General features: G+C 63.1%; 2 protein-coding genes across 4 annotated transcripts; one reads left to right on the top strand and one right to left on the bottom strand.

Moving 5' to 3' along the window:
• The first annotated feature begins 120 nt into the window (after positions 1-120).
• On the top strand, positions 121-20589 carry PCSK7 (proprotein convertase subtilisin/kexin type 7). 3 transcript variants are annotated; one of them, XM_055132692.1, is made up of 17 exons: positions 121-391; positions 1829-1890; positions 2258-2734; positions 3543-3677; positions 4500-4665; positions 6740-6830; positions 8475-8529; positions 8824-8962; positions 10398-10498; positions 12282-12449; positions 13023-13130; positions 13562-13664; positions 17348-17504; positions 18331-18425; positions 19098-19191; positions 19389-19506; positions 19673-20589. In XM_055132692.1, the coding sequence occupies exons 3-17, from the start codon at positions 2270-2272 to the stop codon at positions 19964-19966; spliced, it is 2289 nt and encodes a 762-aa protein (XP_054988667.1). In that variant the 5' UTR covers positions 121-391; positions 1829-1890; positions 2258-2269; the 3' UTR covers positions 19967-20589. The 3 variants fall into 3 exon arrangements, with proteins under 3 accessions (XP_054988667.1, XP_054988669.1, XP_054988668.1); XM_055132693.1 differs by having other exon boundaries at positions 307-391; positions 1778-1890; XM_055132694.1 differs by lacking the exons at positions 8824-8962; positions 10398-10498.
• A 143-nt stretch (positions 20590-20732) lies between these two features.
• Positions 20733-26124, bottom strand: TAGLN (transgelin). The gene is made up of 5 exons (XM_004604714.2): positions 25976-26124; positions 22567-22757; positions 22297-22474; positions 21996-22098; positions 20733-21253 (listed from the first exon to the last, which is right to left on the bottom strand). The coding sequence occupies exons 2-5, from the start codon at positions 22744-22746 to the stop codon at positions 21109-21111; spliced, it is 606 nt and encodes a 201-aa protein (XP_004604771.1). The 5' UTR covers positions 22747-22757; positions 25976-26124; the 3' UTR covers positions 20733-21108.
• Between the last annotated feature and the right edge of the window lie 1490 nt (positions 26125-27614).

Here is a 27614-nt window from a genome sequence, read left to right as displayed (position 1 = left end):
CCGGGGGGACGCGGCCAGCGGACGCCTCAGGAGCCGCCGCCGCCGCCGCCGCCGCCGGGACCCGAGTCGGGGGAGTCTGGGGCCCGGCGCGGAGGAAGGAACCCGGCAGGGAGAGGACGGGTGTCTGGAGGAAGGACAGCGGGACAGTCGGGGCCATGGCGCTCGGAGGGAGACAAAGCGCCGGGGAGGGGGGTCACAGGGCACCCCCGGAGCGGCGACCCCCGAGGCGGCCCGCACGACGGGCGGGGGCGGGCCCGAGCACGCCCCGCGCCGCTGATTGGCTGCGCCGCCGGGCGGAAGTGACGCGCCTGTCACCGGCTCCCGGGGCGCCCGGGCAGCCGCGAGTTTCCGCAGGGAGGCGGCGGCGGCGGCGGCAGCTGCGGCCCGGCCGGTGAGTTGGGCAGCCAGCGGGGACGGGGGGCTCCAAGTGCGGGGGGCCCGCGGGGCCGCGGGAGCTGGCCGGGGTGCCTGGCGAGGCGGGAGCAGCAGCCGGCGCGGGGACGGGCGGCGGGAGCTCCGACCCCCGCGCCGTCCCGCTGCTTCCAGAGAGATGTGGCCCGGGAGGGGCGAGGGTGGCGCCGACCCCTGTCCGCAGCCTGCGGTCTGGCGGCCCGGGAGGGAGGCGGCGAGCAGGGAAGCCTCTGGGGAACAGAACCGGCCCGATTGGCCCTCGCCCCCGGCTCCAAAGTCCTGGAAAGCTCCTCCTAGGCAGTGGGGCGAAGTTGAGAACTGCGTCCCGAGAGCTCGGGGTCCCTACTCCGACCCTCCGGGTGGGGACAAGAGGGCACCTGGACGCTCCGCTGGAGGGAGAGGAGGAGGTGGCCCTTTGGTTCCACTTAGTCGGACTGGGACCGTCCAGACTACTGGAGGAGGGTGGGATTTGGGGGGACACTGTTCCTGGGAACCAAGGAGAAAGAAGGGGAGGAGGGAGGCAGATCTGGAGAGGAATGTGTGTTACCTGGCCAGGGAACTTCCCTCTGCCCTTCCAGACTGGTAAACCCCCATTTTTCTGCCGTGGTTCCAGTTCCATTCATTGGAGTCTGTGTGTGGCTTCTAAAGGTGCCTGGCCACTGATAGGTACTTCCCACCCTGGACCTCCGCCCCCCCCCCCCCCAAACCTGGCTGTCCCACGCTTGCAGCCTGAGCCCTCACTTCCAGGCAAACGTGCTGAGCTTGGAATGCCTTGAGTCATTGCTCAGTTCCCAGTTGCCCCAGTGCCCTTAGCACCTGTTCCGTGAATCCCCTTTGCCCCTTGGGCTCGCCTGCGGCCAGCCTGCTTGGAAGCTCCCCCGGCGGCCTTCAGAGCTACCGACATCTGGAAGTTGGCTGCCAGCGTCCTTTTAGAAAGAACTCCCTGCCCTTTGCCGGAGAGTTTCCAGAAACAGTTTGGTATTTTCCAGAAGGGAACCTGAGAGGGTGGGTGGTGGAATGGTCAGGCCGGAATTCGTACTGCCGTGGCCAGGCTCTGCCCATTCGGTGCTGGGCTAGGACCCACTGAGAACCACGGGAAGAACATTGGACCACAGCCAGATCCTTTTTCTTTATTTTCTTGGGCGGGGTGGGGGGCGCGGGCTGGGAACCTCCCGGGGCACGGAGTCACCCAAGCGGAACTGCTCAGTGCTGGAGGATGTGCTGGGGGTAGGGGAGGACCATCCACAGGAGGCGTCACTGGCCAGTGTCTGTGGCCACCCGGCCCAGAGTCCCCAGCCGGCCTCTGCTGCTCCCTCTGGGGTCTAGAGGACAAAGACACGGGTTCTTCTTTTCCCGGGGTGCCCAGGTCTGTCGTGTGCGCCTGTGGCCAGCACTGCTGACCATGCCTTTTCTCCAGCTGTACAAGATGAGCGTGAGGTGGTCAGCCAGGCCAGGAGCTCACCCCCGTGGAGAGTCCAGGTAGGAATGGCCCCAGAGAAAGGGGGGTGGGGTGGGGTGGGGCGGGGGGCTGGGCAGCCTGAACAGGCAGCCGGGCGGGAGATTTATGGCCCCCAAAATCAGGGTGGGGGTAGTCAGCACTAGCCATGCTGGTCACTCGGGAGAGCCAGCCAGCGCCTGTTAGCAGCTGGGACACTGGGTAGCTGGTGACTGTCTCTGGGGCTGGCCCACACTCTCTCTGGCGGCTTCTTCCTGTGGGTGTGGGGGTAGCGGGGGAAACAAAGAGGGTCCACTCTGCGGAGCTGGGGGGTGGGCTGGTGACTCCCGAGGGGCTCCGTGTCCCCCAGAAGCACGTGGGTCGCTAACGTCCCCCCTTCTCTGCTTGCAGCCCGCTGCTCTGATGCCGGTGGAGAGGCAGAAGGTGCTGCAGGAGAATGCGCCCCTGGGCCTGCCCACCCGCCTCTGGCTGCAGTTAGCCGGGTTCTTCCTACTGGCTCCCTGGGGCATGGGCCGGGCAGGGCCCAGCGGGCCTGAGGGCCAGGGGCCTGGGGCGCTAAGCTGGGCCGTGCACCTGGACAGCCCGGGCGGCCCCGGGCAGGAGGCCCTGGAGCAGTGGGCAGACACCCTAGCGCAGGCGGCGGGGCTGGTGAATGCCGGCCGCATCGGGGAGCTCCGGGGGCACTACCTCTTTGTCCCGCCTGCCGGGGCCCAGCAGGCGCGGCAGGCGGAGACGGTGCGGCAGCAGGCGGAGGCCGTGCTGGGCGCGCACGAGACGGTGCGCTGGCACTCGGAGCAGAGGCTGCTGAGGCGGACGAAGCGCAGCCTGAACTTCAACGACCCCAAGTTCCCCCAGCAGTGGCACCTGGTGAGTGCGGCCTGAGCCGCAGGAGCCCTGGACTGTGACGAGGGCACAGGGCCCTGGAACTGGGCTGCTGAAATGCCGGGCCTCGGTTTCCCCTTTCTGTAGAATGACCTTCTGGGATTCCAGGGTTTATCCTGCCGCACTCAGGAGAACCAGAAACAGAGTCTGATCTCCGGCAATATTTCGCAATGACTGTGAACATTTGATTCTAGGATACTCGTGTCATCAGGGGCTGGAGAAATGGTTCCGGGGTTGGGGCTTGCCTGGCATACCGCTGACCCCCCCCCCCCCCCCCGGTTCAGCCAGGAGGGATCCCCTGAGCACAGAGCCAGGAGGAAACCCTACCCACCGCTAGGTGGGACTCAAAAACCAAACCAAAAGAAAGTCCCCGTGGGCTGGAGCGATAGCACAGCGGGTAGGGCGTTTGCCTTCTTGCACGCGGCCGACCCGAGTTTGATTCCCAGCATCCCATATGGCCCCCCAAGCACCGCCGGGAGTGATTCCTGAGTGCAGAGCCAGCAGTAGCCCCTGTGCATCGCCGGGTGATCCAAAAAGAAAAAAAAAGTTCCTGTGTATGTTTTGCAACTTGCTACCTGTGCCATCCGACTCTGAACCCCAGCTCCCACGGGCCTCTTTGGGGCCTGGGGACGGTGTCAAGTCACCCTGCAGAGCAGAGGCTGGGATTTGGCATACACCTCTGCCGGCCCACAACTGCCTTGCTCTCCGATGGGAAGTCCTCACCCGGGTCCCACCAAGACCAGACCGTGTGCCCAGGGCTTTGAGGAGAAAGTGACCCCCATCTGTCCCACAGAACAACCGACGGAGCCCCGGCAGGGACATCAACGTGACGGGCGTGTGGGAGCGCAACGTCACAGGGCGCGGGGTGACCGTGGTGGTGGTGGACGATGGAGTGGAGCATACAGTGCTGGACATCGCCCCCAACTACGTGAGTGACCAGAACCTCTCACCTCTGCGGATGGCCTCATGCCAGCCCCTCCTGGAGGTCTCGGGGCTCCAACATAGCAGGCAGTGGGCCGTGTGCTTCCTGTCCCCCTTCATCCTAGCGGGCACCCAGCCTGGCGGTCAGGGCCCTAGGAGCGGCCCAGGTACACTTCCTGGTTCCGGTTCCTGCTCCCTGGGAGCAAAGAGGGACTCCTGGCAGCCACTCCCCTCTCCGGCCAAGTTCCAGCACCTTCCTCCCTGCAGGCCAGCCTGGGGGTCTTGAGAGGGCTGGGCGCATTCCCTGCAGGCAGAAGGCGGGTCCTTCCACACCACCTGGTTCCCCAAGCACCTGCTGGAGGGACTCAGAGCAGAGCTGGGAGTAGCCCCTGATCATTGCGGGTGTGGCCGCCAGACAAATAAAAAGTCTGATAGTACATTGCTGGCCCGCGGCAGCCCTGGGTTCAGTCCCCGGGGTTTAGTATGCCAGGAGTAATGCCTGAGTGCAGAGCCAAGAGTAGCCCCTGAGCGTCGCTGGGTGCGATCCCAAAATTTTAAAAATTAAAATAAAAAAATTTAACATTCCTAAGAGGGCCACTGAGAAGGGCGCTTGCCTTGCACACAGCCCACCTGGGTTGGAGCCCAGCATCCCATAGGGTCCCTCTCCAGGTGTGGCCCAAAAGCCACCAAAAAAAAAAAAAATGGCATAGTAAAGGCCGATGTTCGTATGCCAGGTTTTCCAAGCTTGTGGGGGTCGGGCCTCTAGCTCTACCCAGCGCCCGCCCAGGGCCCTCACCTGAGCCCACATGGTGCCCACCCCCTCTTTCAGAGCCCCGAGGGCAGCTACGACCTCAACTCCAACGACCCGGACCCCATGCCACACCCGGACGTGGAGAACGGGAACCACCATGGCACCCGATGCGCAGGCGAGATTGCCGCCGTCCCCAACAACAGCTTCTGCGCCGTGGGCGTGGCCTACGGGAGCCGCATCGCAGGTCTGTGCACCCCCCATGGAACCCGGGGCCAGGGGCCGCCGAGACCCCCGCTGTCAGACGGGAAAGAGTAACTGCTCAGTCTGCACAGCACGGCTCTGCACAATGGGGGGTCTGCCCTCACCTCTGGGCAGTGTGGGCGTGACCCTCCCTCTTCCCTAGTGCGTCTGGGACCCTCACTCTTACCAAGTTGGGCAGGACCCTCTTCCCTAGTGGATGGGACCCTCACTCTTACCTAGAGCAGGCAGGACCCTCTCACCTAATATGGGCAGGACCCTCCTTACCTAGGGCGGGTGGGACCCTCCCTCTCACCTAGTGCTGACTGGACCCTCTTACCTAGGGTGGGCAGCACCCTCACTCTTACCTAGTGCGGATGGGACCCTCACTCTTACCTAGTATGGGCAGGAAGGACCCTCACTCTTTTCTTTTTTTTTTTTTCTTCTTCTTCCTCTTTTTTTTTTTTTGCTTTTTGGGTCACACCCAGCAATGCACAGGGGTTACTCCTGGCTCATGCACTCAGGAATTACCCCTGGCGGTGCTCAGGGGACTATATGGGATGCTGGGAATCGAACCCGGGTCGGCCGCGTGCAAGGCAAACGCCCTACCCAATGTGCTATTGCTCCAGCCCCAGGACCCTCACTCTTACCTAGGGCAGGCGGGACCCTCACTCTCACCTAGGGCGGGTGGGACCCTCACTCTTTCCAAGTGCAGGGTACGGCAGGACCCTCACATTTTACCTAGTAGCTTCTCATCTGCCAGATCCGGCACCCCGCGTGCTGCCCGCCCATCTTGCCCCCTCTCCCGCTCCCAGGCCTTCAGATGGCCTCGGCGCCCCACCCGTCCTGGCACTGCCAGGAACACTGGACATGGGATGGTGGGTGCTCCAGGGCCCCTGGCTGGACCCCAGGAGCCAAGTTCCGCCCAGTGAGCCAAGAGGCTGTTCCTCCACACCCCAGCAGAGGGCAGCAGTCCCTTTGACGACCCTGGGTGATTGGCAGCCGAGCCCTGCACAGGACCAGATCTGTGGTTCTGGGGAGTGGTCCTTGATGCAGTGATGGTGGGTGCCCCACTGGGGAGGCCAGAGGGTGAGCGCAGACCCCGCGGGGCTGTGAGTGCCACTTATGAAACACTTCTCTTGTTTGGGCCATGCGGGTCTCAGCGACTGCTGCTCTTCCAGACAGTGGGGGTTGGAGGGACCCTGGGAGCCAGACCCAGCCTGGGCCTCCTGCATGCTCAGCCTGAACTTGGACCCTGTGAGCTCTTTCCCACCTGTGGGATGCTTGCTGAATTCGATTCCTGGCATTTCATAAAGTTCCCTGAGCCTGTCAGAAGTGATTCCTCAGTGCAGACCCAGGAATAAGCCCTGAGCACTCTGCCAGGTGTGCCCTCCCTCTCCCCCCAAAAAAAGCCTATAAAAACATTTCTTGGTGGGGCAAGGGACCGAAAGATGTTAATGGGTAAGAGGTTTGCCTTACACACAGCTGACCTAGGTTCCGTCCCAGGCACCACACATGATCCCCTGAGCCCCACCAGGAGTGATCCCTGAGCACATCGGGGTGTAGGTCACACAACTGTCACTGTCACTATCACCCTGTTGCTCATCGATTTGCTCGAGCGGGCACCAGTAACATCTCCATTGTGAGACTTGTTATTACTGTTTTTAGCATATCGAATAATCGAATACTCACAGGTTGCTTGCCAGGCTCTGCCGAGCGGGCGAGATACTCTCGGTAGCTTGCTGGGCTCTCCGAGAGGGACAGAAGAATCGAACCTGGGTCAGCCACGTGCAAGGCAAATGCCCTACACACTATGGTAGGTCAGACAACAAGAAAATAAAATATTTCTTGGGTCAGAGAGAGAGAGAGAGAGCTCAAAGGACGAGTGCAATTTGCATGGGTTTGATCCCCAGCACCACCAGACGTGAACCCCACCCCCCAAAAAAGGAGTGACACTATTTCCGGTCTATATTCTACTGGGCACAAAAGGTCTAAGAGAGCTTAGCGGGACAGTGAGGCCGTGTGCGCCCGTCCCGTCCCGTCTGGGGCCCAGCGGTACTGAGGAGGGGTTCACTGCCTAGGTATCCGGGTACTGGACGGTCCCCTCACCGACAGCATGGAGGCCGTGGCGTTCAACAAGCACTATCAGATCAACGACATCTACAGCTGTAGGTGAGCTCTCGGGCAGAAGCACCAGAGGCTCGAGCCCTGGGGCAAGGGGTTGGGGGGGGGGACCCCAGAACCTGACTTGGCTTCCAAGACTCGGCCTTAACACCGGTCCCTCCAGCAACTTAACCTCAGTTCAGTAGCTTACCCTCGACGCTCTACCCAGTGGGTGTTACTGGTTTGATAAGTTTGTGTGTGTTTTGAGCCACAGCGTGGCAGTGCTCAGGGGTTACTCCGACTCTGCACTCAGGGACCGCTCCTGGCCGTGCTCCAGGGCCGTCTGGGATGGTGGGGAATCCAACCCAGGTCATCCACATGCCAGGCAAGTGCCCTCCCTGCTGGGCTATCGGGACTATCGCTCCGCATCCTAAACTCATTTTTTTTTTTTGAGACATTAAATGTTTTGTAAATAAAAATAAATTTGAAATAGAAGATCCTAAGAAGAAGAGTGAAGTCCTTAGGGCCACACCCTTTAAAGCTCAGGGGTCACTCCTGGCTTTGTGCTTGAGAATCACTCCTGGAGGTGCTCGAGAGAGCCGATGGGGTGCTGGGGATCGAACCCAGGTCCGCCGTGTTCAGTATACTCACTATACTGTCACTCGGGCCCTGAAAAGGAATTTTTCTCTCTCCGAGTTGGCTGGGCAGTGCCAATCCCGGCTCCCCGCCTCGTGACAGTGCCACTTGGTGGTTCTCATGGTGGCTCAGAGTGGGCGGAGGGGTCTGGGGACGCAAGGCCAGGCTGTCCCTTGGCTCTGGTGGCACCTGTTTCCCCTGTCTACTGCTCCCATAAAGTCATGCCTCCATCCCCAGGTGTGTGGCCATTGGGAGAACCAGTTGGAGCCTCTTGGCCTTGCCTGGGACTCTCTGGGTCAGTGTGGCCACGTCCTTTTGGGCGCTCAGCCCTACACCCCCGTTTCTTCCCCATGGAGCACTTGCTTATGCTCCCTGGGTGCAAGAAAGGACTTTAGCAGCAGGGTGAGAATGCTAGATGTGGGGCTGGAGTGATAGTGGGTAGGGCATTTGCCTTGTACTCGGCCAACACAGGTTTGATTCCCAGCATCCCATATAGTTCCCCGAGCACCGTCAGGAGTAATTCCTGAGTGCAGAGCCAGGAGTAACCCCTGTGCATTGCTGGGTGTGACCCCAAAAAAAAAAAAAAAAAAAAGTTAAGCGTTGGCCCAAAGAAATAGATCAGGAAGTTAGGCGCCAGCCTGGCCCACCATCGGCCCTGGGTCCATCTCTGGCATCACATCAGGTCCCCCCAAGCACTTTCAGGAAGAATCCCTGAGCACCACCGTGGCCCTGAAGCAAAGAAACAGAAAGATAATGCGAAGGGGCTGGATCCAGGGGATGTGCCTTGTATATGGCTGGCCCACTGGTTCCTAGTGCCTCATGGACCCCCCCCACCCCAAGCGCCGTGGGAGACGCCCCCCCCAGCACAGCGGGATGTTCCCTACCTCCCTCCCCCCAGGAAGAAAGATCGCACTCCATTGCAGAACCTGCTTAGAAGAAAGCCCTCATGTGCTCTTCTCGGCTGACACTCCCCCTGCGCGTGTCAGCGGAGACCCCGGAACCCCGGGAGCACGGCAGGGCCGAGGCAGAGGGGGCGGCCGGCCCAGCCCAGCTCCTTCTACTGGCATTTCTCCACAGCTGGGGTCCAGACGATGATGGGAAGACAGTGGACGGCCCCCACCAGCTTGGGAAGGTAACTCGGCTGCGCGTGAAGATCTTGGGAACCCAGCAGTGCCAGGCCACAGCAGGGGCCGGCCCCTCCTTTCCAGAACTGTTCCTTGGAGAGGAATGTGGAAGCACATGGGGAGCATTGCCCATCGGTTCTGGGTGGGCTCCCCAGTCCAGGCCCCCACACATCCATCCACTTGCTGCCCTCCTGGCTCCTTCCTCTCCGCGCCCCTCTCCCAGCAGCTCTTCCTTCTAGAAGGGGAAGGACCCAGAGGGAAAGTCTTTGGGGGCACCCCCAGCAGATCTCTTTGCTCCCCAGGCTGCCTTGCAACACGGGGTGATGGCTGGCCGCAAGGGCTTTGGGAGCATCTTCGTGGTGGCCAGCGGTAATGGGGGTCAGCACAACGACAACTGCAACTACGACGGCTACGCCAACTCCATCTACACGGTCACCATCGGTGCGGCTGCCTCTGCATGCCCAGAGCCCCGGTAGCCAGGGGGCGTGAGTGCGTGTATGCAAGGAGAGTGTGAGGGTGTGAGGAGAGTCTAAGGTTGTGAGGAGAATGTGTATCTGAGAGGACTGTGACTTGTGTGTGTGAGGAGAGTATAAGTATGTGTCAAGAGAGTGTGAGTGTGTGTGAGAAGAGTGTGTATGAGGAGAGTGACTGTGTATGTGAGGAGAGTGATGTGTGGAAAGTGCCTGAGGAGAATGAGTGTGAGGAGACTGTGTGTGTATGTTTGTGAGGAGAGAGTGTGTCTGTGAGGAGAGTATGAGTATATATGAGGAGATTGAGTGTGTATGTGAGGAGAGTAAGTGAGTGTGTATGTCTGAAGAGAGGAAATATATGAAGGGTGTGTGTGAGGAGAGTGTGTGGAGAGTCTGTGAGGAGAGTATGAGTATGTGTGAGGAGAGTGAGTGTATGAGGAGAGTGTCTGAGGAGAGTGAGTGTGTACAGTGTCTATGAGGAGAGTATAAATATGTGTGAGGAGAGTGAGTGTGTGTGTGAGGAGAGTGTGAGTGTATAAACATGAGGAGAGTGTGTGAGGAGCGAGTGTGTCTGTGAGGAGAGTGAATGTTAGAGAGTGTGAGGAGAGTGAGCGTGTATGTGAGGAGAGTGTGTGTGTCTGTGTGTGAGGAGAGTATGTGTGTGTATGAGGAGAGTGTGTGTGGAGGAGAGTGTGTATGAGGAGAGTGTATATATCTGTGTGAGGAGAGTGTGTGTGTGTGTGAGGAGAGTGTGACTGTGTGACTGTGCCTATGTATGGAGTGTGAGTGTCAGGAGTATGTGAATGTGTTTACGTCAGGAGTGTGTGTGTCTGTGCGTTAGGAGTGTGGTATCTGTCTGTCTGTCTGGTCTGAGTGAGTCCCAGCCGCAGTGACTCTGTCTAAATGTTTGAGCCCCATCTTCTTCAGCTGCTTTGATTCCTCAGGGATCCGAGAATTTTTTCTCACGTCCCCTGACCCTGGGAACCCTTTTGTCCCATCAGCTGGAGCATTTGCCACACATTTGTGTTTGTGTGGCCCCCACTCCTTCCTGGGCCTCGGGCTCCAGCAGTCAGACCTGAGCTTTCCTGTGCCTGTCACGGGGTGTGACTGACTAAAACATGCATAAGCCAGGGTCAGGGCTGGGGCTCAGAGGGGAGCTCCGCCTCACCTGTGGCAGGCCCTGGGCTCGGTCCCCAGCCAAACCAGACCGGCGGATGTGAGGACCAGCCTGTGGAGGGAGTGTCCCCACTTAGCCTCAGCACAGATTCCCTCTGCCAGGGGGGCCCCTCCCGGGGTGGGGAAACCACTTTGCCTCTTTGGGGCCCAGCTTGGCTCCCAGACGCTGAGCCATCAGCAGTGCCACCCAGGTCCTCACCTCACCCCCACCCCCCGGCCCCCACTGCCAGGTGCTGTGGATGAGGAGGGCCGGATGCCCTTTTATGCCGAGGAGTGCGCCTCCATGCTGGCCGTCACCTTCAGCGGCGGGGACAAGATGCTCCGGGGCATCGTGAGTGCCCCCCTCATCCCATCCCCTCCCATCCCGTCCCCCACAGATCTCAACCCTGGGACCCCTCCACTGCCTGGGGAACAGCTGGGGGGCGACTGGCTTCCAGTGCCCCGGTCCTCACTGGCAGTGATGCCGTGGCCACAGCAGCCCCCGAGGAGTCAGCCTGCGGGAATATCAGCCTTTGGTGGGTTCCGGCTCCAGCCGCCAGGCCCGAGAGCTGGTCCTGAGCCTTGGTTGTTCATCTGAACCCCGAGCCGTTCTCAGGGACGAGTGAATGGCCGTCCTGGTCTGAGGGGCAGGCCTGCACCCCAGAGACGCAGGAAACAGTTGACAGCAGAATGTGCCAGGAGTGGGCAGGACCCGGGGCCGGTCTGTCCCTGCCACTGCAGAACCCAACTGACTGAGGGGGCAGAGGAAGCAGAGGCGGGGATGGGGTGTGGGGGGCAGGGTAAGGAATTCTGTGGCTTCAGGCTGGGAGCCAGCTGGGGAGGCCTCTCTGGGGTCTTTGGCAACGGGGCCGCTTTGTCTTCCTGCTGGTCAAGCTCCTTTTCCCCAAAACCAAAGCGCCTTGCCAACAAAATGATTTCTGGTCAACACCACGTTCCAGGGCTCCGAGCCAGCCAGCCAGCCAGCCCCCGGGGAGAGGAGGGAGTGGAGGGCTGCAGGGGGGGTGGTGGGGAGGCCAGGCTGGGGTCTGGGTGCAGAGGGCACCCCCTCCCAGGCTGGGGCGGGAACAGGCTGTGCTCTGCGAGCCCCCAGGGGGCGGGGGGGCGCAGGGATTAGGAGGCTCCTGGCACAGCCCGCAAGGCGCTCCTCCCCCCCACGCCCCCCACTTCCAGCCCGGCGGAGATGAAGAGAGGCTCTCTGGCCAAATCCCCATCTTTGGGATGCATGCCGTGGCCTGTCTCTGCTGCCGGCTGTCCCCCCTGGGGCGGGGGCCTGCGACCTGGGGGGCCCCTTCTTCCTCCTGCTTTCTTGGGAGCTCCGACGTGAGCCTGTTTCCTTAACGGGACGAGCCCCATCTGCTTGCCGGCCCGCGTTGCCGCCCTGGTCTTCCGGGAGCCTGGGCCATGCTTACATCTGGTGGCAGCTGCTGGGGCCGCGGGCGGGAGGTGGGGATGTGGGGAAAGGGCAGCTCTTGGCACAAGTTTGTACCCTGGTGTGTGGCCCAAGCCAGCAGGGCGGGAGGGGGGCTGGCACGGAGGAATGACCACCAGCACAGGAAAAGGAGAAAGAAAACGGGGCCAGAAAGGTGGTGCGGGGCGCGGGTTCCAGCCCCCCTGCAGGAAGGTCCCCTGAGCACCACCAGGACTGATCCCTACCCCTAAGCGCTGCCAGGAGTGACTCAGAACAAAAGGGACAAAGAAAATTCAGTGGCAGCACCACGTGACGAAGCCGATGGCTGGGGCAGGGCGGGGGGGTCCTTCGGCTCAGTGCCCCTGGAGCCCAGTCTTGACGAGAGCAGAGAAGGGGGCACAGACTCCACCCCTCCCCCGTCTCTCAGCCACAGGGGACGAGGGGCCCCCGGAGCCAGGAGCTGCTTGTCTGGGGACCAGCAGCAATGTAGACACAGCCCAGGGCAGAAGGAGGGGGCTCAGGAGGGACCCCTTGACCTGGCACCCCTTTGCTTCGTCAACACCAACAGCACCGTGACCCCCCGCCCAGAGCCACCCGTTGGCTGCCCTGACACCACTGTCCCTGCTGGCGGGGGTTGTGGTGAGGCCTGGGTGCTGTGCTGGCTGCGGGACCCCCAGGTCCACGCCCTGCCTTCGTCCTGCTGCAGGTGACCACCGACTGGGACCTGCAGAAGGGCACGGGCTGCACCGAGGGCCACACCGGCACGTCGGCCGCGGCGCCCCTGGCAGCGGGCATGATCGCACTGATGCTGCAGGCGCGGCCCTGCCTCACCTGGAGGGACGTGCAGCACATCATCGTCTTCACGGCCGCCCAGGTGAGCCCCGGCACCGGCTCCCAGGCTCCGGGGACCCCGGCACCATCTCCCAGGCTCCCGGGGGCCCAGCACGGTCTCGCAGGCTCCTGGGGGCCCCAACACCGTCTCCCAGGCTCCAGGGGCCCGGCACCATCTCCCAAGCTCCTGGGGTCCCAGCACCATCTCACAGCCTCCGGGGGTCCCAGCACCATCTCACGGCCTCTGGGGGCCCCAGCACCATCTCACAGCCTCTGGGGGTCCCAGCACCATCTCACAGACTCTGGGGAACCCCCCTTACCATCTGTTGTTGGCCTGGAGCCCCTGCTGCTCCCCAGGGTCTCAGCCTGCCCCAGTCCTGTCCTGCCGCCAACCAAGAGGCTGGAGCCTCCCTCTGGAGCTTCTTGGGGCCCTGTCACCCTGGGACATGACATCACAGGACTCCGACCTTTCGTCCCAGCTTTCCCTGGGGGTCGGGTGGGGGGCCCTCGGGTCTTCTCGGGAGCAGCCTGCACTGACTCAACCCACAGGGTGCGCGGGAAAGTGGGAGGAGGCCGCCGGTGGCCTCAGCTGGCCTGCCTGGGCCTGTCTCCACAGTACGAGGACCGTCGGGCTGACTGGGTCACCAACGAGGCCGGCTTCAGCCACAGCCACCAGCACGGCTTTGGCCTGCTCAACGCTTGGAGGCTCGTGAACGCAGCCAAGGTGACTGCATGTGGGGCTGGAGCGATAGCACAGCGTGTAGGGCGTTTGCCTTGCACGCGGCCAACCCGGGTTCAACCTCCGGCATCCGATATGGTCCCCCCACCCCCCGAGCACCACCAGGAGTGGTCCCTGAGCATCACCTGTGTGACTCAAAAAGGAAAAAAAAGTGACTGCGCAGGGTGGACACTGGGTGGGCATGGCGAGAGGGCATCTCAGAACCGATGCCCTCACCCTGCATGGGCACGTGTGGTTGCCCACTCACGGCGCCTGCTCTGTCCTTCCCACCCGGGCCCAGTGATCCCACTGACTCTGGGCTGCAGCTCCCTGAGGGCCATTTCAGTGACACCAGCGGGAGACCCCCCAGAGGAGAGGCGGCTCGAGCTGGCCTGCCCACCTGTGGCGGGGCCCCTCACGCGCCCCGTCCCGTGCAGGTCTGGACCTCCGTCCCGTACCTCGCCTCCTACGCCAGCCCCGTGGTGAAGGAGAACCGGGCCATCCCGCTGGCGCCCCACACCCTGGAGGTGAGCTGGAATGGTAAGTCAGCAGGAAGGGGTTAATCCTGGGCCGGGCGGAGCGGGCTGAGGCACTGCTCGGCCTCCCCCTAGGGCCGTGGCCGCTGGCCGCTGGCCGGGCCAGCATCTGCCCCCTTCTTTCTCTCTCGGAGTCCCTGCCAAACCTGGGGAGTTTGCTTTGACCATTTTAGGGCATGTTGCTGCTTCTGAGTTGGCTGCCGAAACCAGCCAGCCCTTTCTCCCGCTGCTCCGAGGGGAGCGGGCTGGAAAGGGGCTTGGCCCTCCCTCGGCAGAGCTGCAGGGGGGCTCGGGGGAGGCAGGCTGAGCTGGCCAGGATGCCGTCCCTCTCCCAGGCCAGGCCTGGCTGCACGGTCCTCAGCCCAGTGGCTTCTGGACCAAGTCAGGGAACCCATCCAAGGAGCTGGAGCTTCCTCCTGGGGCTTGTCCCACAAGGGGGGTTCGGGGTGGAGGGGGGGCAACTCTCCCTCTGCCCTGGGTCACGGGGCTCGGCTGATGGCCGTGTGTCCAGTGCAGAGGGCGACCCCCTCCAGAGCAGAGGGTGGCCAGGCTGGAATCCCATTGGTATAGGGGTCCCAAGGCTCATCTGTAGGTTTCAGGGGGCCCGGCCCCTGGTCGCTGATTCTGGATGCCGGGTTTTGAGCCAGGGAAGGTGGGGTGGGGCGTTGGCTGAAGTCGGGGACTCTGAGGAGGCTGACCAACCGCCCGGGGCTGGAGGTTCACTGCAGAACCTTCTATGGTGCCCATCCGTCCATGGGAGGAAAGCGGCCCGGCCTGGGGGCAGCTCACGGCGCACTCCCCGAATGGAATGCCACCCGGGAAGACCACGTTCCCAGGAATGCGGCCACCCCTGACCCCGGCACCACTCACACTCCGGGCTCGGGGCTTCTGACTGGCCCCAGGCGCGGGCCGAGGCAGGGGCGGACTGAGAAGAAGTGACCGTGTTTCTTCCTGGCTGTGCTGGCTCCTCTGGCCTCCCACTCAGTGGCGCAGGGCAGGGGGGGGACGGGGGTGGGGGGAGGGGGGCGGGGATCCCCCGACGCATCTGCCAAGCTTGTCTCGGCTGCCAGACCCTCAGCATCTGCTGGCCTGCCCCTCGGATGTGAGGAGGAGGAGGGCAGATGTCCCGCTGGATGTGGGGGCAGGAAGGGGGCCTGCGGGGGGAGCTAGGGGGGCTGGGGGGCAGGCAGGAGTGCATCTCGTTGCCCCAGAGCCACCGGTGGTCCCGTCCCCATCTCCTACACCCCTCACCCCATCCCAGCCTGCTGACTCGCTGTCAGACTTGGTGGAAAGTGTCTGAGATGAAGGACGTGGACGGCGAGAGTCCAGGGCGTGGCTGCTTTCTCAGCCGTGGAATGTTCCTTGACGTTCCACCGACTCGGAGACCACTGGGGAGCCATGAGGATGGTCTCCACGACTGAGGAACTTGATTTTGTTGATTTTTTTTTCTTTTTGTGAAGCAAGATAGGTTTTATTGAATGAAACTTAGGAAGATGTGAGTGGAGGGCTGGAGCCATAGTACAGAGGCAGGGCACTCACCTTGCACGCAGCCAACTGGGGTTCGAGCCCCAGCACCCCAGATGGTCCCTTGAGCACTGCTAGGAGCCATCCCCGAGCACAGAGCGAAGACTAAGCCTGAGCAGCGCCAGGTGTGGCCCCAGGACAAAAAAAAAACAAAGAAAAGAAAAGAACCTCACTCCCAAGTCTCAAGATGCTCAGGGTGGAGTGGCCTCCCGGCCTCAGGGACTCTTCCTGTTCCATGTGCTTCTAGAACAGGCCAGAATTCTCTGTCCGGCCCCTCGTCATTTGCTGATTTGTCTCCCACTTTGGGTTTCCCGGTTCTCAACTTGGGCAGCTGATAAGCTGGCGATGCTGGGAAGTGGGTAAGGGCGTGGGAGGAGGAAGAGGTTGGGCAGGGTCACCCCGTGCGGAGCCCAGAGACCAAGAGCAGGGGTGAGGCTGGGACAGCGGCTCCATGCAGCCCGCTGCGATTTTCTCGGGAAAGCCAGGTCCTGGCTGGAGGCAGCGGTCAGGGGGCCAGGAGGAGGGAGAGCTCTGGGACTTGTCGGGGGACAGCCTGACTGAAGGGGAGGCAGGGGAGAGCCCTGAGAGGTGGACAGAGCAGCCGTGACGCTCACCGGCCCTGCCGACAGCCTTGACTGTCTCTGCGAGGCCAAAGCCGGATAGCAGTCTCCTGGACTTGGGGACAGATTCCTGGCTAAGCATGGCAAGTTTGGAGGGACAGTGAGATGGCTCAAGGCGGGAGCCCTGGGTGTGGTCCCAAGCACAGCACCACAAGTAGCCGCACCCCCGCCCCAAGCACCTCAGGGATGAGGCCATTAAAAAAAAAAAAAGACAGCAAATGGAGCACTTTAGTTTGTATTGGGCCACACCTGGTTTTGCTCAGGGATGGCTCATGGCTCTGTGCCCAGGAGTGCTCCTGGCTCTGTGCCCAGGGCTCACTCCTGGCTCTGTGCTCAGGGATGCTCCTGGCTCTGTGCCCAGGGCTCACTCCTGGCTGTGCCCAGGGATGCTCCTGGCTCTGTGCTCAGGCCTCACTTCTGGCTCTGTGCCCAAGGATGCTCCTGGCTTTGTGCTCAGGGATGGCTCGTGGCTCTGTGCTCAGGGATGGCTCCTGGCAGTGCACAGGGGCCGTGTGTGCTTCTCTGTCCCTAAGGCCTGGCCTCCCCCATCTGTCTTCCTTCTCCGGGTCAGCTCTCCGAGTGCAGTGGGACCACGAGAGCAGACGCTAAGGGTCCTTCCCACATTGGCATTTTTGCCTTCAGCAGAATTTCACAGAAGTCTGGTTCCTCCTCTGGTGTCTTCTGCCTTGTCTTACCCAGCAGGAAGTGTTCTTTTCCCCCCTTTCTTTAAATAGAGGGCTCATTTGTTGGGGCTGCACTCGATGGACTCCGGGTTTGGGGGCCACTCGGTGCTGCTCAGGGGAGGTGTGTGACGCCAGGGATTGTCATGGGGGCGACATGCAGGGCAGTTACCGTAACCATCCCTTGGCACCTTTGGCCACGCCCCTCCCCTCCCTGCCGCCCTCTGCTTTGTGCAGGGCCCTGCTGCCCCATCTGGCTTGGCCCGTTAAGCCCCCTCTGTCCTTTCCCACCTGGGCAGAGGCCAGGCCACAGACAGCTGCTCTGCGGCTCCCAGCAGCTGCTACAGAGCCCGGCACGCAGGAGGCGCTCTGGGAAGTTTGAGAGGGCTGGCGCGGGCCCCGTGTCGGGACCCAGCAGCTGCACGGCCCCCGGACATCTGCGAGCCGCCTCAGGAATGTACATGTGCCTCTGTGTGTGTGTGTGTGTGTGTGTGTGTGTGTGTGTGTGTGTTTGTGCCTGTGTGTGCCCGTGTGTGTGCCTCTGTGTGTATGTGTGTGCCTCTGTGTGTGTTCCACTGGTGTGTATGGCTGTGTGTGTGCCTCTGTGTGTATTCCTCTGGTGTGTATGGCTGTGTGTATGCCTCTTGCCTCTGCGTATGCGTGTGTATGTGTGGGCCTCTGTATGTGTGCCTCTGTGTGTTAAGTGTGCCTCTGTGTGTATGTGTGTGCCTGTGTGCCTCTGTGTGTGTGTGTGTGTGTGTGTGTGTGTGTGTGTGTGTGTGTGTGTGTGTGGTGGTGGGCTAGGGCGGGGGGAGTCGAGGGCGTCAGTCTGGGGGCTGCTGGCCCAGCCTGACTTCCCACAGTCAGCAGGACGGACCTGGAGATGTCGGGGCTGAAGACCCTGGAGCACGTGGCCGTGACTGTGTCCATCACGCACCCCCGGCGCGGCAGCCTGGAGCTTCGGCTCTTCTGCCCCAGCGGCATGATGTCCCTCATCGGCGCCCCCCGCAGCATGGACTCGTAAGTACCCGTGGGTGAGGCTGGAAGAGGGGCCCCGGGGTCCGGCCTGGCCAGGCCAGCCGGCAGCAGCCGTGACTACGCTCTGTTCAAGTGCATCCACGCTCTCAGCGTGGCACCCACCACTCCCGACATCTCCCTTCTGTGCTCTTACAAGGACTCCACGGTGGGGGGGGCGGGCTCGGGCCTTACTCACCCACGAGAGAGCGAGTCCCCAGGGCCGGAACTGCCTGGGGAAGTCCCACCAAGACTGTTTCTGCATGTCCCCGCCTGTGCTGGGCGACGTTGGCTGGTTCATCCCCAGCCCAGGCGCCCCCCTCACCCATGAGAGCTCAGGGCAAGAGAGGATTTGAGGGGCCAGAGCCGTAGTGCAGCGGGCTGGGCATTGGCCTTGCACGTGGCCGGCATCCCGTATGGCCCCCCAGGCAGTTACTGCCAGCAGTGATCCCTGAGCACCAAGCCAGGAGTCACCCCTGAGCACCGCCGGGTATGACCCACACAGGAAAAAGAGAGGACTTGAAGCTCCCTCCTGGCAGCGTCCCTTCCCAGTGGCTGGAGCTGAGAGCCCACCTGCTATGTTTCCACGCCTTTTCCAGAAAGAAAGTCTGGGGACAGAGCCCTGCCCCGTGCTTCCCGCTTTCTCTGCTCTGTCTTTTTCTTCTGGTTTGGTTTTTCAGGAGGTGCCACACCCGGCCATGCTCAGGACTTAGCGCTTGGCTCTGCACTCAGGAATCGCTCCTGGGGGCATTCGGGGGGCCTCGGAACCCGGGTCGGCAAACGCCCTCTCCACTGTCTGCTCAGTCGGCCCCTCTCTGCTCTCCTTCCCCAGGGACCCCAACGGCTTCAATGACTGGACCTTCTCCACCGTGCGGTGCTGGGGGGAGAGAGCCAAGGGGACGTACAGACTGGTCGTCAGGGACGTGGGTAAGTGGCCCCCTGCCGCCAGCCCCCAACTGATCTCAGCCTTCCGAGGTCGGCCCCTCGGGCTCCGGGAGACACAGGGAGGCCATGGGAGCTGCAGGGCAGTTGCTCACCCTGGGCCCCCCCTGCAGGGCCCCAGGGGGTGTGCGTGAGTCTGTTTCCTCTCGCACTCCTTGGAGAAGTGACTGACCCGTTTTTCCTCAGGATAGCACCACAAATTCCTTGTTGAAACCACATTTCAAGTCCTTTCCTATAAAACCGTCCTTCGGCCAGCCCTGGTAGGCAGGTAAGGGCTGGACAAACGTTTGCCATTTTCTTTTGGAAAAGCTGAGAGACCCCAGAGGAGGTGTGAAGCGTGTGAGGCCCCCGGAGGCAGGGCGGACCCCAGCCCCGGAATTCCGGTCCCTCGCAAGGCCCTGAGGCCGGTGGAGGTCAAGCCTCTCTTTAGGGCTTTTTCTTTTTGCCAAGCCAGCTGACACCCCCAGACAGAGCGAGCTGGAGAGGCACCGTCTCCGCTCGCAGCCCCCCTCCCTGCTCCCTCCATTCCTCAGGGCCCCTCAGGGGCACGGCACGGAACCCTGGGGCGGGGTGGGGGGGACCTTCGCACTGTCAGGTGTGGGCTGGACAGGACCTGGGCACGGGGCCTGGCTCCCAGACACCCCGTTGCTGCCCTAGGAGACGAGGTGGCACCCGCGGGCGTCCTGCTGCATTGGCGACTGACCCTCTACGGCTCCGTGTGGAGCCCCGTGGACATCCGGGAGAGACAGAGGTGGGTGCGGCCACTGCAGCGCCTCTGAGAGGGGAGGGGAGGCGACTTGAGGGGTGAGGGGCTGCTTCGGGGGTTCAGCCCCTGCTTCCCCGCTCCAGACGCAGTCGGGAGCTGGAGCAAGGGGAACCCACGGGCGCGTCCCCCACGGGCCGTGGGGAGCCCGGCTCAGTGGCCCCCTCCGTGCCGCTCGCCCGCAGGCTGCTGGAGAACGCCATGAGCGGCAAATACCTGCACGACGGCTTCTCCCTGCCCTGCCCCCCCGGGCTGGAGATCCCCCCAGAAGACAGCCACACCCTCACGCCCAACACCCTCAAGGTACCAGGCTCAAGCCGCAGGCGGGCGGGAGTGTTGGGGTGGGGTGGGGGGACATTCCGGGGGACTCGGGGAAGGGGTCCTGAGGGCTCTGGGCGGGCACCGCCCGGGAGGCAGCACAGCACAGGCCCAGGGAGACCCCTGACGCGGTGGTGCGGCTTCTCCGCAGACCCTGGTGCTGGTGGGCTGCTTCTCCATCTTCTGGACCGTCTACTACCTGCTGGAGGTGTACCTGAGCCAGCGCAGCGTGCCGTGCCGGGGCCGGCCCTGCCGCTGGCCCCAGCGAGGCCGCAGGGCCCGGGAGGAGGGCACGGATCTGGAGTCCGTGCCGCTCTGCAATGGCAAAGACGCAGACGGGCCGGAGCCGGAGGGTCCGCCTAGCACGGCGACTCTGCTGGGCCCCGACGGGCTTGTCCCCCAGGCCCCGGACCTGCTGCGGGGAGCCGAGGAGCAGGTCTGCTGAGAGAGGGCCCAGGCGCATCTCCCGGACCCCAAGAACAAGGCCGGCCTGCTGCTCCCCCCCGGAACCAGAACCGGAACCGGATTCCGAATGGGAGGCACTCAGGGAGGCCACGGGGCATGGACGTGCCCCAGGGCCCTACTCCCAAGGGGCGCTGTTGCGGTAGAGCTCGGCCCAGGGCATGAGACGGGCCTGCCCTGGCCCAAGAAGGGGGCTTGGCCCGAGGACTGTGAGGCCCCGTGCTGCCCGCCCTAGGCCTGCAGAGTCAAGATGTCCCACTTCAGCCAGACCGGGACACACAGGTGTGGCCAGCCCAGAGCGGGTTCGAGGAGCCGCTACTTCTCCACCCGCCGCCACCTCCTCCTGAAGGTCACCGTGATGCTCCAAATTGGGTCTGGGCCTGCTGGGCCCAGGCTGCAGCAGGGCCGGGCCACCCTGCGTCCATCTGTCTTCCTTCCACCGTGCTCAGGGACATGTCCTCCCCCGAGGCAGCTGCCCGCCCGGCCCGGGCATCGTGGTGGACTTGAATTGTTTTTTAACGCTTACGAGTGGATTTCCTCTTTTCACGGCAACCTTTGTTGGGTTTTTTTCTGCACAGCTTTTCCAAAATAAAAACGTTGCACTCAGCCGCTGCGCCCCAGCTCTGCTCCTGGGCACCCTCCCCTCCCCACCCATGCCGCCGCTCCTCCCCTCCGCTCCCGGGCCCCCCCAACATGAGGGTGCCCGTCCGCCCCTTGCACCCGCACACATGAGACGTGCCACGCTGCCAGCCAGGCCTGAGAAACAACTGTATCTATATTTATTTTTTTTTCTTTTGAATTTCAAGCCCCCCCAAAAAAAATTCCAGCAAAAAAATAGTAGGGGGGGGGGAGGTCGAGCTGGGTCTCCTTCAGCAGGTACTTGGCAGCCAAGGACAGTGGGCTTGCTCCGGCCAGGCGGCCCCCAGCCTGACCCGCCGAGCCCAGGAGGGAGAGAGGCAGCGGGCGTGGGGTCTGGGGGGAGCCGGCGCGGTGCTTGGGGAGGAGTTGGGGGTGCGGCGCTGCCAGGTGCAATTGTCACCGTTGCCCGGTGACTAGCCTCAAGCTCGGCCTCGGCTGCGGAGGTTCTGGGTGAGGCGGCGGAGGGCGTGCGGCGGCCGCCGGGCTCTAGCTGATGATCTGGCGGGGCCGCCCGTAGCCCGTCATGCCCGCCTGCGAGGCGCCCCGGTTGCTGCCCATCTGCAGGCCGATGACGTGCTTGCCCTCCTGCAGCTGGCTCTCCGTGAACTCGCGCTTGTGCTCCTGCGCCTTCCTGCGGGCCAGAATGCCCGTCAGCCCTGCCCGACAGCCCTGCCCCCCTGACAGTCCTGCCCCCCCGACAGCCCTGCCCGACAGCCCTACCCCCCCACAGCCCTGAGCCCTACAGTCCTGACCCCTACAGCCCTTCCCTGACAGCCCTGCCCTGACATCCCTGTCCCCTCACCCCTGGCAGCCCTGCCCCTCAGCCCTGCCCCAACAGCCCTGCCCCCGACAGCCCTTACCCGGACAGCCCTGACCCCGACAGTTCTGACCCTGTTGGTCCTGACCACCTGTCACTCCTGATCTGGCCCCCGTCACCCCTGACCCCTTGTCAGCCCTGATCTCACATCACTCCTGGCCCCGTCACTCCTGACCTCCATTGCTCCTGACCCCTTGACTCTCTGGCCCCACCCACGGCCCCACTACACTGGCCAGGAGCCCCTGAGGACCCACCCAAAGGGAAGGGGTGGGAGCACAGGGGGTCTGTCGCCCCCCCATTCAGCCCTCATTCACCCTCTAGGCTCTGTTCCCCACAGCCCAGGCAGAAGCCCCCTCTCCCCTAGTGCCACTATTTTTTTCTTAAACGGGTGGTGCTCAGGGCTGAGCACTCAGCCTAGCTGGAACCTCATCACCCTCCTGTCCTGCATGTAGGTCACTCCTGGTGGTGTGACCCAGGAGGGCCACCCAGGAGGTCAGGGCATGTGGCCCAGGATCTGCCAGCTCCCGTAACTGCCCTCACCCGGGCCCCCGCTTACTTCATGAACCAGCTGGGGTCCCCACGGTAGTGGCCGTCATTCTTGGTCACTGCCAGGCTGCCCAGCGCCATCAGAGTCCTCTGTACGGCTGCCATGTCTTTGCCTGGCGGAGGAGAGGGGTCGGGTGACCAGGACTGAGATGGGGCTGCCCACTCGTCACAGAAAAGAGACCCTGTGAGGACTAGGGCACCCAGCACCCCAGAGACCCTGACGGCGTGTGCGGCCTCCCCCTCCCCGCCCCCCCTCCTCCCCCCGCCCCGGCTCGGCCCCCTGCCGCTCTCCGACAGCCCCCATCTCGCACATTCGTAGAGGTCCACCGTCTGGAACATGTCGGTCTTGGTCACCCCGTAGTCCTCCGCGGCCTTCAGGAACTGCGCCACCTGCTCCATCTGCTTGAAGACCATGGACGGGGGGTTCTCCGGCACCTTCACGGGCTTGGCGCCGTCGGGGTACAGGCTGTTGACCAGCTTGCTCAGGATCTGCCAGGCACAGCTTGCAGGTGGGCACTGGGCTCCCCAGCCTGGCCCGGCCCCCGGTCCCCACCCCCACCCCCGGGCAGACCCCCACTCACCACGCCGTTCTTCAGCCAGACCTGGAAACCCAGGCGCCCGCGGTCAGGGCGGCCCACGTCGGGGCCGCACTGTGCGAGGATCCACTCCACCAGCCGCTCCTCCAGCTCCTCGTCGTACTTCTTCTCAATCTTGGACTGCACTTCGCGGCTCATGCCATACGAGGGGCCTTTGTTGGCCATGCTGGGGAGACCTACGGCCGGGAGGGGAGAAGGGGTCAGAGAGCGGCCCTGGGCCGGAGCGACAGCACAGCTTGTTGGCCATGCTGGGGAGAGCTATGGCCAGGAGGGGAGAAGGGGTCAGAGAGCGGCCCTGGGCCAGAGCGACAGCACAGCGGGGTGGGCGTTTGCCTTGCACGCAGCCAACCTGGGTTCGACCCCCAGCATCCCATAGGGTCCCCTGAGCACCGCCAGGAGTAATTCCTGAGCGCATGAGCCAGGAGTAACCCCTGAGCATCACTGGGTGTGACCCAAAAAAAGCAAAATAATAATAATGATAATAATAATGTCATGTCATGTCACTGTCATCCCGTTGCTCATCGATTTGTTCGAGCGGGCACCAGTAACGTCTCTCATTGGGAGACTTATTGTTACTGTTTTTGGCATATCCAATACGCACAGGTAGCTTGCCAGGCTCTGCCGCACAGGCTCGATACTCTCGGTAGCTTGCCGGGCTCTCCGAGAGGGGCGGAGGAATCGAACTCCAGTCGACCACGTGAAAGGCAGATGCCCAAATGTTTAAAAAGCAAAAAAAAAAAAAAAAAGACAGGGAGAGTGTGTCCCTGCTGGTCTGATCCCACCTGGCCTGTCTCTCCCCCTCCCCAACTCCCTGTGCTGGCCTGCCGCGGCCTCCTTCAGGGACCCCCTCAGATGAGGGGTGGTGGGAGGGCGTCTCCGGCAGCCTGGAGAAGGGCTCAGCACACACGTTTCACAGATGACTCAACAGCATGTCTTGGAACGGAGCCATAGGACAGCGGGGAGTGGCTGACCCGGGTTCGATCCCCGGGATCCCAGAGGGTCCCCTGAGCATGACAAGGAGTGATCCCTGAGTGCAGAGCCAAGAGTAACTCCTGAGCACCACTGGGTGTGGCCCCCAAACAAATAAAAAGCCGTGAGCACGTGTTTCTAGACTTAGGGGTGCGGGGACACAGAGACCCCTCGCGCCCGCACGGAAGCGCCTCTGTCCAAGTTCCGTTTACTGGAAGGCAGTAGGCGCCTCTGGCCTCTGAGCCAGGCTCACCACCTTGATCTAGAATGTTCTTTGCCATACTGGCCGCAGAGGTCCTGCTTTTAGACGAGGTCACATTGTCCATCCAGGTCAGCCCCACCCTGACCCTCCAGCCCAGATGCCCAGGACCCCAGGTCAGCCCACAGCTGAGGCAGCTCAGACCAAGCCCCTGACAGGGCTGAGGCCACGGCGCCGCCTTTCCTCAGGGGAGCCTGGCCGGGCCCCCCGTCTGTCACTGCAGTAGCCGAGTCACCCAGCGGCGGGATCCTCCAAACAGCCCAGGCCAGGGGCTGGCGGCACCCCGTGGGGTCTTAGTCCCGCTCTCCCGGGCTGGTGAGATGCAGCCTGGCCATGGCTGCCGAGCTCGCTCTTGGGGGGCCCAGCGGCAGGCGTGGACCGTCTGGGGTCCCCTGGGGTGGCCCTCTGTAGATTGAGACCGACCAAGGGAGGCCAGCGCTGGCCTCAGAGGTCACAGGATGGGAGGGAGCGAGTGACTGAGGATGGCGATGACCATCAGTGATGGCCCCCTGCACCCCTGGGCCCCGCGCCCCCCTTCCTGCGTGTGGACAGTGGGCGGCAGACAATGGACAGTGAGCAGTGGACAGTGGATACTGAATTGCGGACAGCAGACAGTGGACAGTGTCCACCCACTGAGGACAAAGCTCTCCACCACAAACAAGTCCGGCTGAGTTTGGCAGCACCCTCAGAACATGAGCCCTTTGACCCCGAGTGCAGAGGGGGACCTGGGGGCGTGGGAGCTGGTCCTGCCATGGGCCCATCCTCCTCTACCCTTTCTAGCACATTCCCTAGTGGAGGACACTGAAAGGCTCCTGAGACGTGGTGCCGCTCCTGTCCTCGCATTGGGCATGGCTGGCCAGGGTCCACGGACACAGTTCTTTCCGCAGCCCTGGGGGCCTCACCCCCACTCTCCAGCACCCCAGGACTCCCCTCTACATCAGCTGGCCCCAGCCCCCCGGCTGGCCCGCGCTTCCGGGGACACGAAGGTGGGTATGAAAGACGGTACAACCCACAGCACAGCCGGGGCTGGGGGCAGCTCAGGGCACTGTGTGTGGGAGCCCCAGGCTGGACCCCGGCACCAGCCACAGGACTCCCGGCCTGTACCCCCCCCAAGGAAACAGCAAAGACCCCTGGGTCAGTGCTGGGGAGTCAGCTGGGGAGCCCCTGGGTACGCGTGGGAGGCTCTGGGCTCTGTCTCCTGCAAGGAGCCCCCCAGAAACACAATTGGGGGACCCTGGTGGGGAGCTGCAGCCCCCATACCGTTGGCCCCAGGGGAAATAAGAGGAATCCGGTGGAGCAAGGTGGGCGGGTGGAATGTTCCCCCCACGCACGGCTCCATCTGGAGCCAGTCTGACAGTGGAGGCATCTGCTGAGGAAGACCTCCCCGGCCACCTGGAGCTGCAGGGGCGGGGCGGGGCGGGGCGGGGCGGGGCGGCCCATTACTGGCCCGGTGTGGGACAGCCTGAGGCCTGAGCCACCCTCAGCCTCCTGGAGACAGCTCAGCCTCCTGGAGACAGCTGCAGACGGGCACTGGGCACGGAGCAGCAGGAAAACCTCCAGCAGGGCGGGGCCCTCAGCAAGAGGACCTCAAGCTCAGTCTGGGGGACAAAGAGCGTCCCACTCACTGGGACCCTCGGGAGAGATCCTGGAGGAGGAACGGAGGGAGTCACATTCCTGTCCAGACTGCCCTGCCACCACTCCAAAGCACCTCCCTGGAGTGACCCCTTCATAATGTCCAGGATGGGTGAGCACAACCCCCCGACCACAGGGAACGGGATCCCTGGCTTCACATCACAGGCTGCACTCACCTCCTTGGCCATCCTCCCAGAGGAGGAACTGGCCACCTCCAGCCTGCACACACACACACACACACACATGTACGCACACACATGCACACTACCTGCACACACATGCGTGCACACAAAGCCACACTTAGGTGTGGACTGGCAGTGAAGTCTCCCTGTCGCCCACCTGCACCAGCCTTCTTTCTGGCATGCCCGCCAGCCCAGACCCGCGAGGAGGAGCCCCTCCCGCCCCAGCTGGAGCCAGCCCTGCGGGGGGGCGGGGGGATCCATCTGCAGATGGGGAATGCTGAGAGGGTCCCAGGGCGCCCACTGACACCCGGCCGGCCAGCTGGGCTGCGACCCCGCGGACAGAGGCACTTACGAGGCTGCTGGGCGCTGCGGAGAAGAGGCGCGCTGTCTGGGGCGCAGTCGCGGGACGGGACGGGCGCTGGCCGGCGGGGTGAGGGGTTTAAAGGGCTGCGCGCGGTGATGTCAGCCTCCCCCGCGCGCGCGCCCCGCGGCCCCCTCCCGGCCGGAGGAACCGGACCCCGTTCTCCGCCCCCCGCCCCCCCAGGGACTCCGCGCAGGCTCCATATTTGGGGAAAGACACCAAGTTGGAGCCGCCGGCCCGGGGCGGCCCGAGACATTCCCTGCGTGCTTTGGGGATGCAGCGGGCCGGGGCGGGGCGCGCCGGCGGCGGGAACGGCGCGGGAAAGGCCTTTTAAGGGCAGGACCACGACGGCTTCCCCCGCGCCCGGCTGCTCCTTCACCCCTGTTCCCTGCCCCTGGGGTTCAGGGCCCGGGACAGGGGCAGGGGCCGGGGGCCTGGCCCTGAGGCTCGGCGCTGGACACCCCGGCCACGCTCCCCTCCGGGACCCTTAGCTCTAGGAGGTCAGGACCCACCTATTCGAGGCCAGGACGCGCCAGCCACCCGGCCAACGTCCTTTCGGACTCACAGCTCCTCCGGGGACAGGGCAATAGCACAGCGCGGGGGGTGATGGTTTGCAGTGGATCCGGGCTGGATCTCCGGCATCCCATAGGGTCCCCGAGTCCGCCAGGAGTGGTTCCCGCCTGCAGGGCCAGCGTAAGCCCTGAGCACAGCCAGGTATGACCCCCAGACAAAACAAAACAAAACAAAACAAAACAAAACAAAACAGACTTACAGCTCTGGGGAACAGTAGTGCGTTTGTTTTGCACAAGGCAGACCAGGGTTTGATCCCCAGCTCTGCTGGGAGTGATCCTTGAGCACAGAGCCAGGAAGACGTCCTGAACACTGCCGGGTGTGGCCCCCCAAACATACAAAAAGGTTACAATGGATATTTGGAGAGAGGGAGAGAGAGAGAGAGTGTCCCAGAGCTATAGTACATTGAACAGGGTATTTGCCTTGCATGTGGCTGACCCAGGTTCCATCCCCAGCATCCCTGATGGTCTCTCAAGCCCCACCAGGACTAATTCTTGAGTGCAGAGGCAGGAGTAACCTCTGAGCATCACTGGGTGTGACCCAAAAGTGAAAAAAAAAAAATGAGAGGGTGTGTGTGTGTGTGTGTACCCACTTGCCATATGAAGAAACTGAGGCTCAGGGGGCCTCAGTCAAGTGGCAGGGTCTGGACACCCCCATGGGGAAGGCTGTTGCACTCCCAGCTGTACCCCTGCACAGTTGACTTGCGTTAGTTGATGTGGGGTTTGAGGAACAGGGAGCACCTCCCCACCTAGAGGGGCTCAAGGGTAGTTTTTCCCAAGGTGGATAATACTGCCCCCTAGAGGGCGCTAAGAGCATAGCAGGGCAGGACTAGCCTTGGAGAGGCAGCAGGTCAGATAGGCCTGAGCAGCCCTGGGGTGCAGGAACCTGAGGCCATCGCCCCTCCCTCCAAGGAGAGCCCCGACTGCCCTGGACTCCAGCACCCCAGGTGGGAAACTCTCCACTTTCTTCTACCTGGAGCCAGAGACTTACGGGGCAAAGGGGGTGTCTCTGAGCCGCCTGTGCTGGCACACACCCACGCACACACACACACGCATCTCAC

Source organism: Sorex araneus, chromosome 3, assembly GCF_027595985.1.
Source record: "Sorex araneus isolate mSorAra2 chromosome 3, mSorAra2.pri, whole genome shotgun sequence".
NCBI lineage: Eukaryota > Metazoa > Chordata > Mammalia > Eulipotyphla > Soricidae > Sorex > Sorex araneus.
The sequence above is the reverse complement of the archived record's forward strand: the minus strand, read 5'-3'. Positions and strand labels throughout refer to the sequence as shown.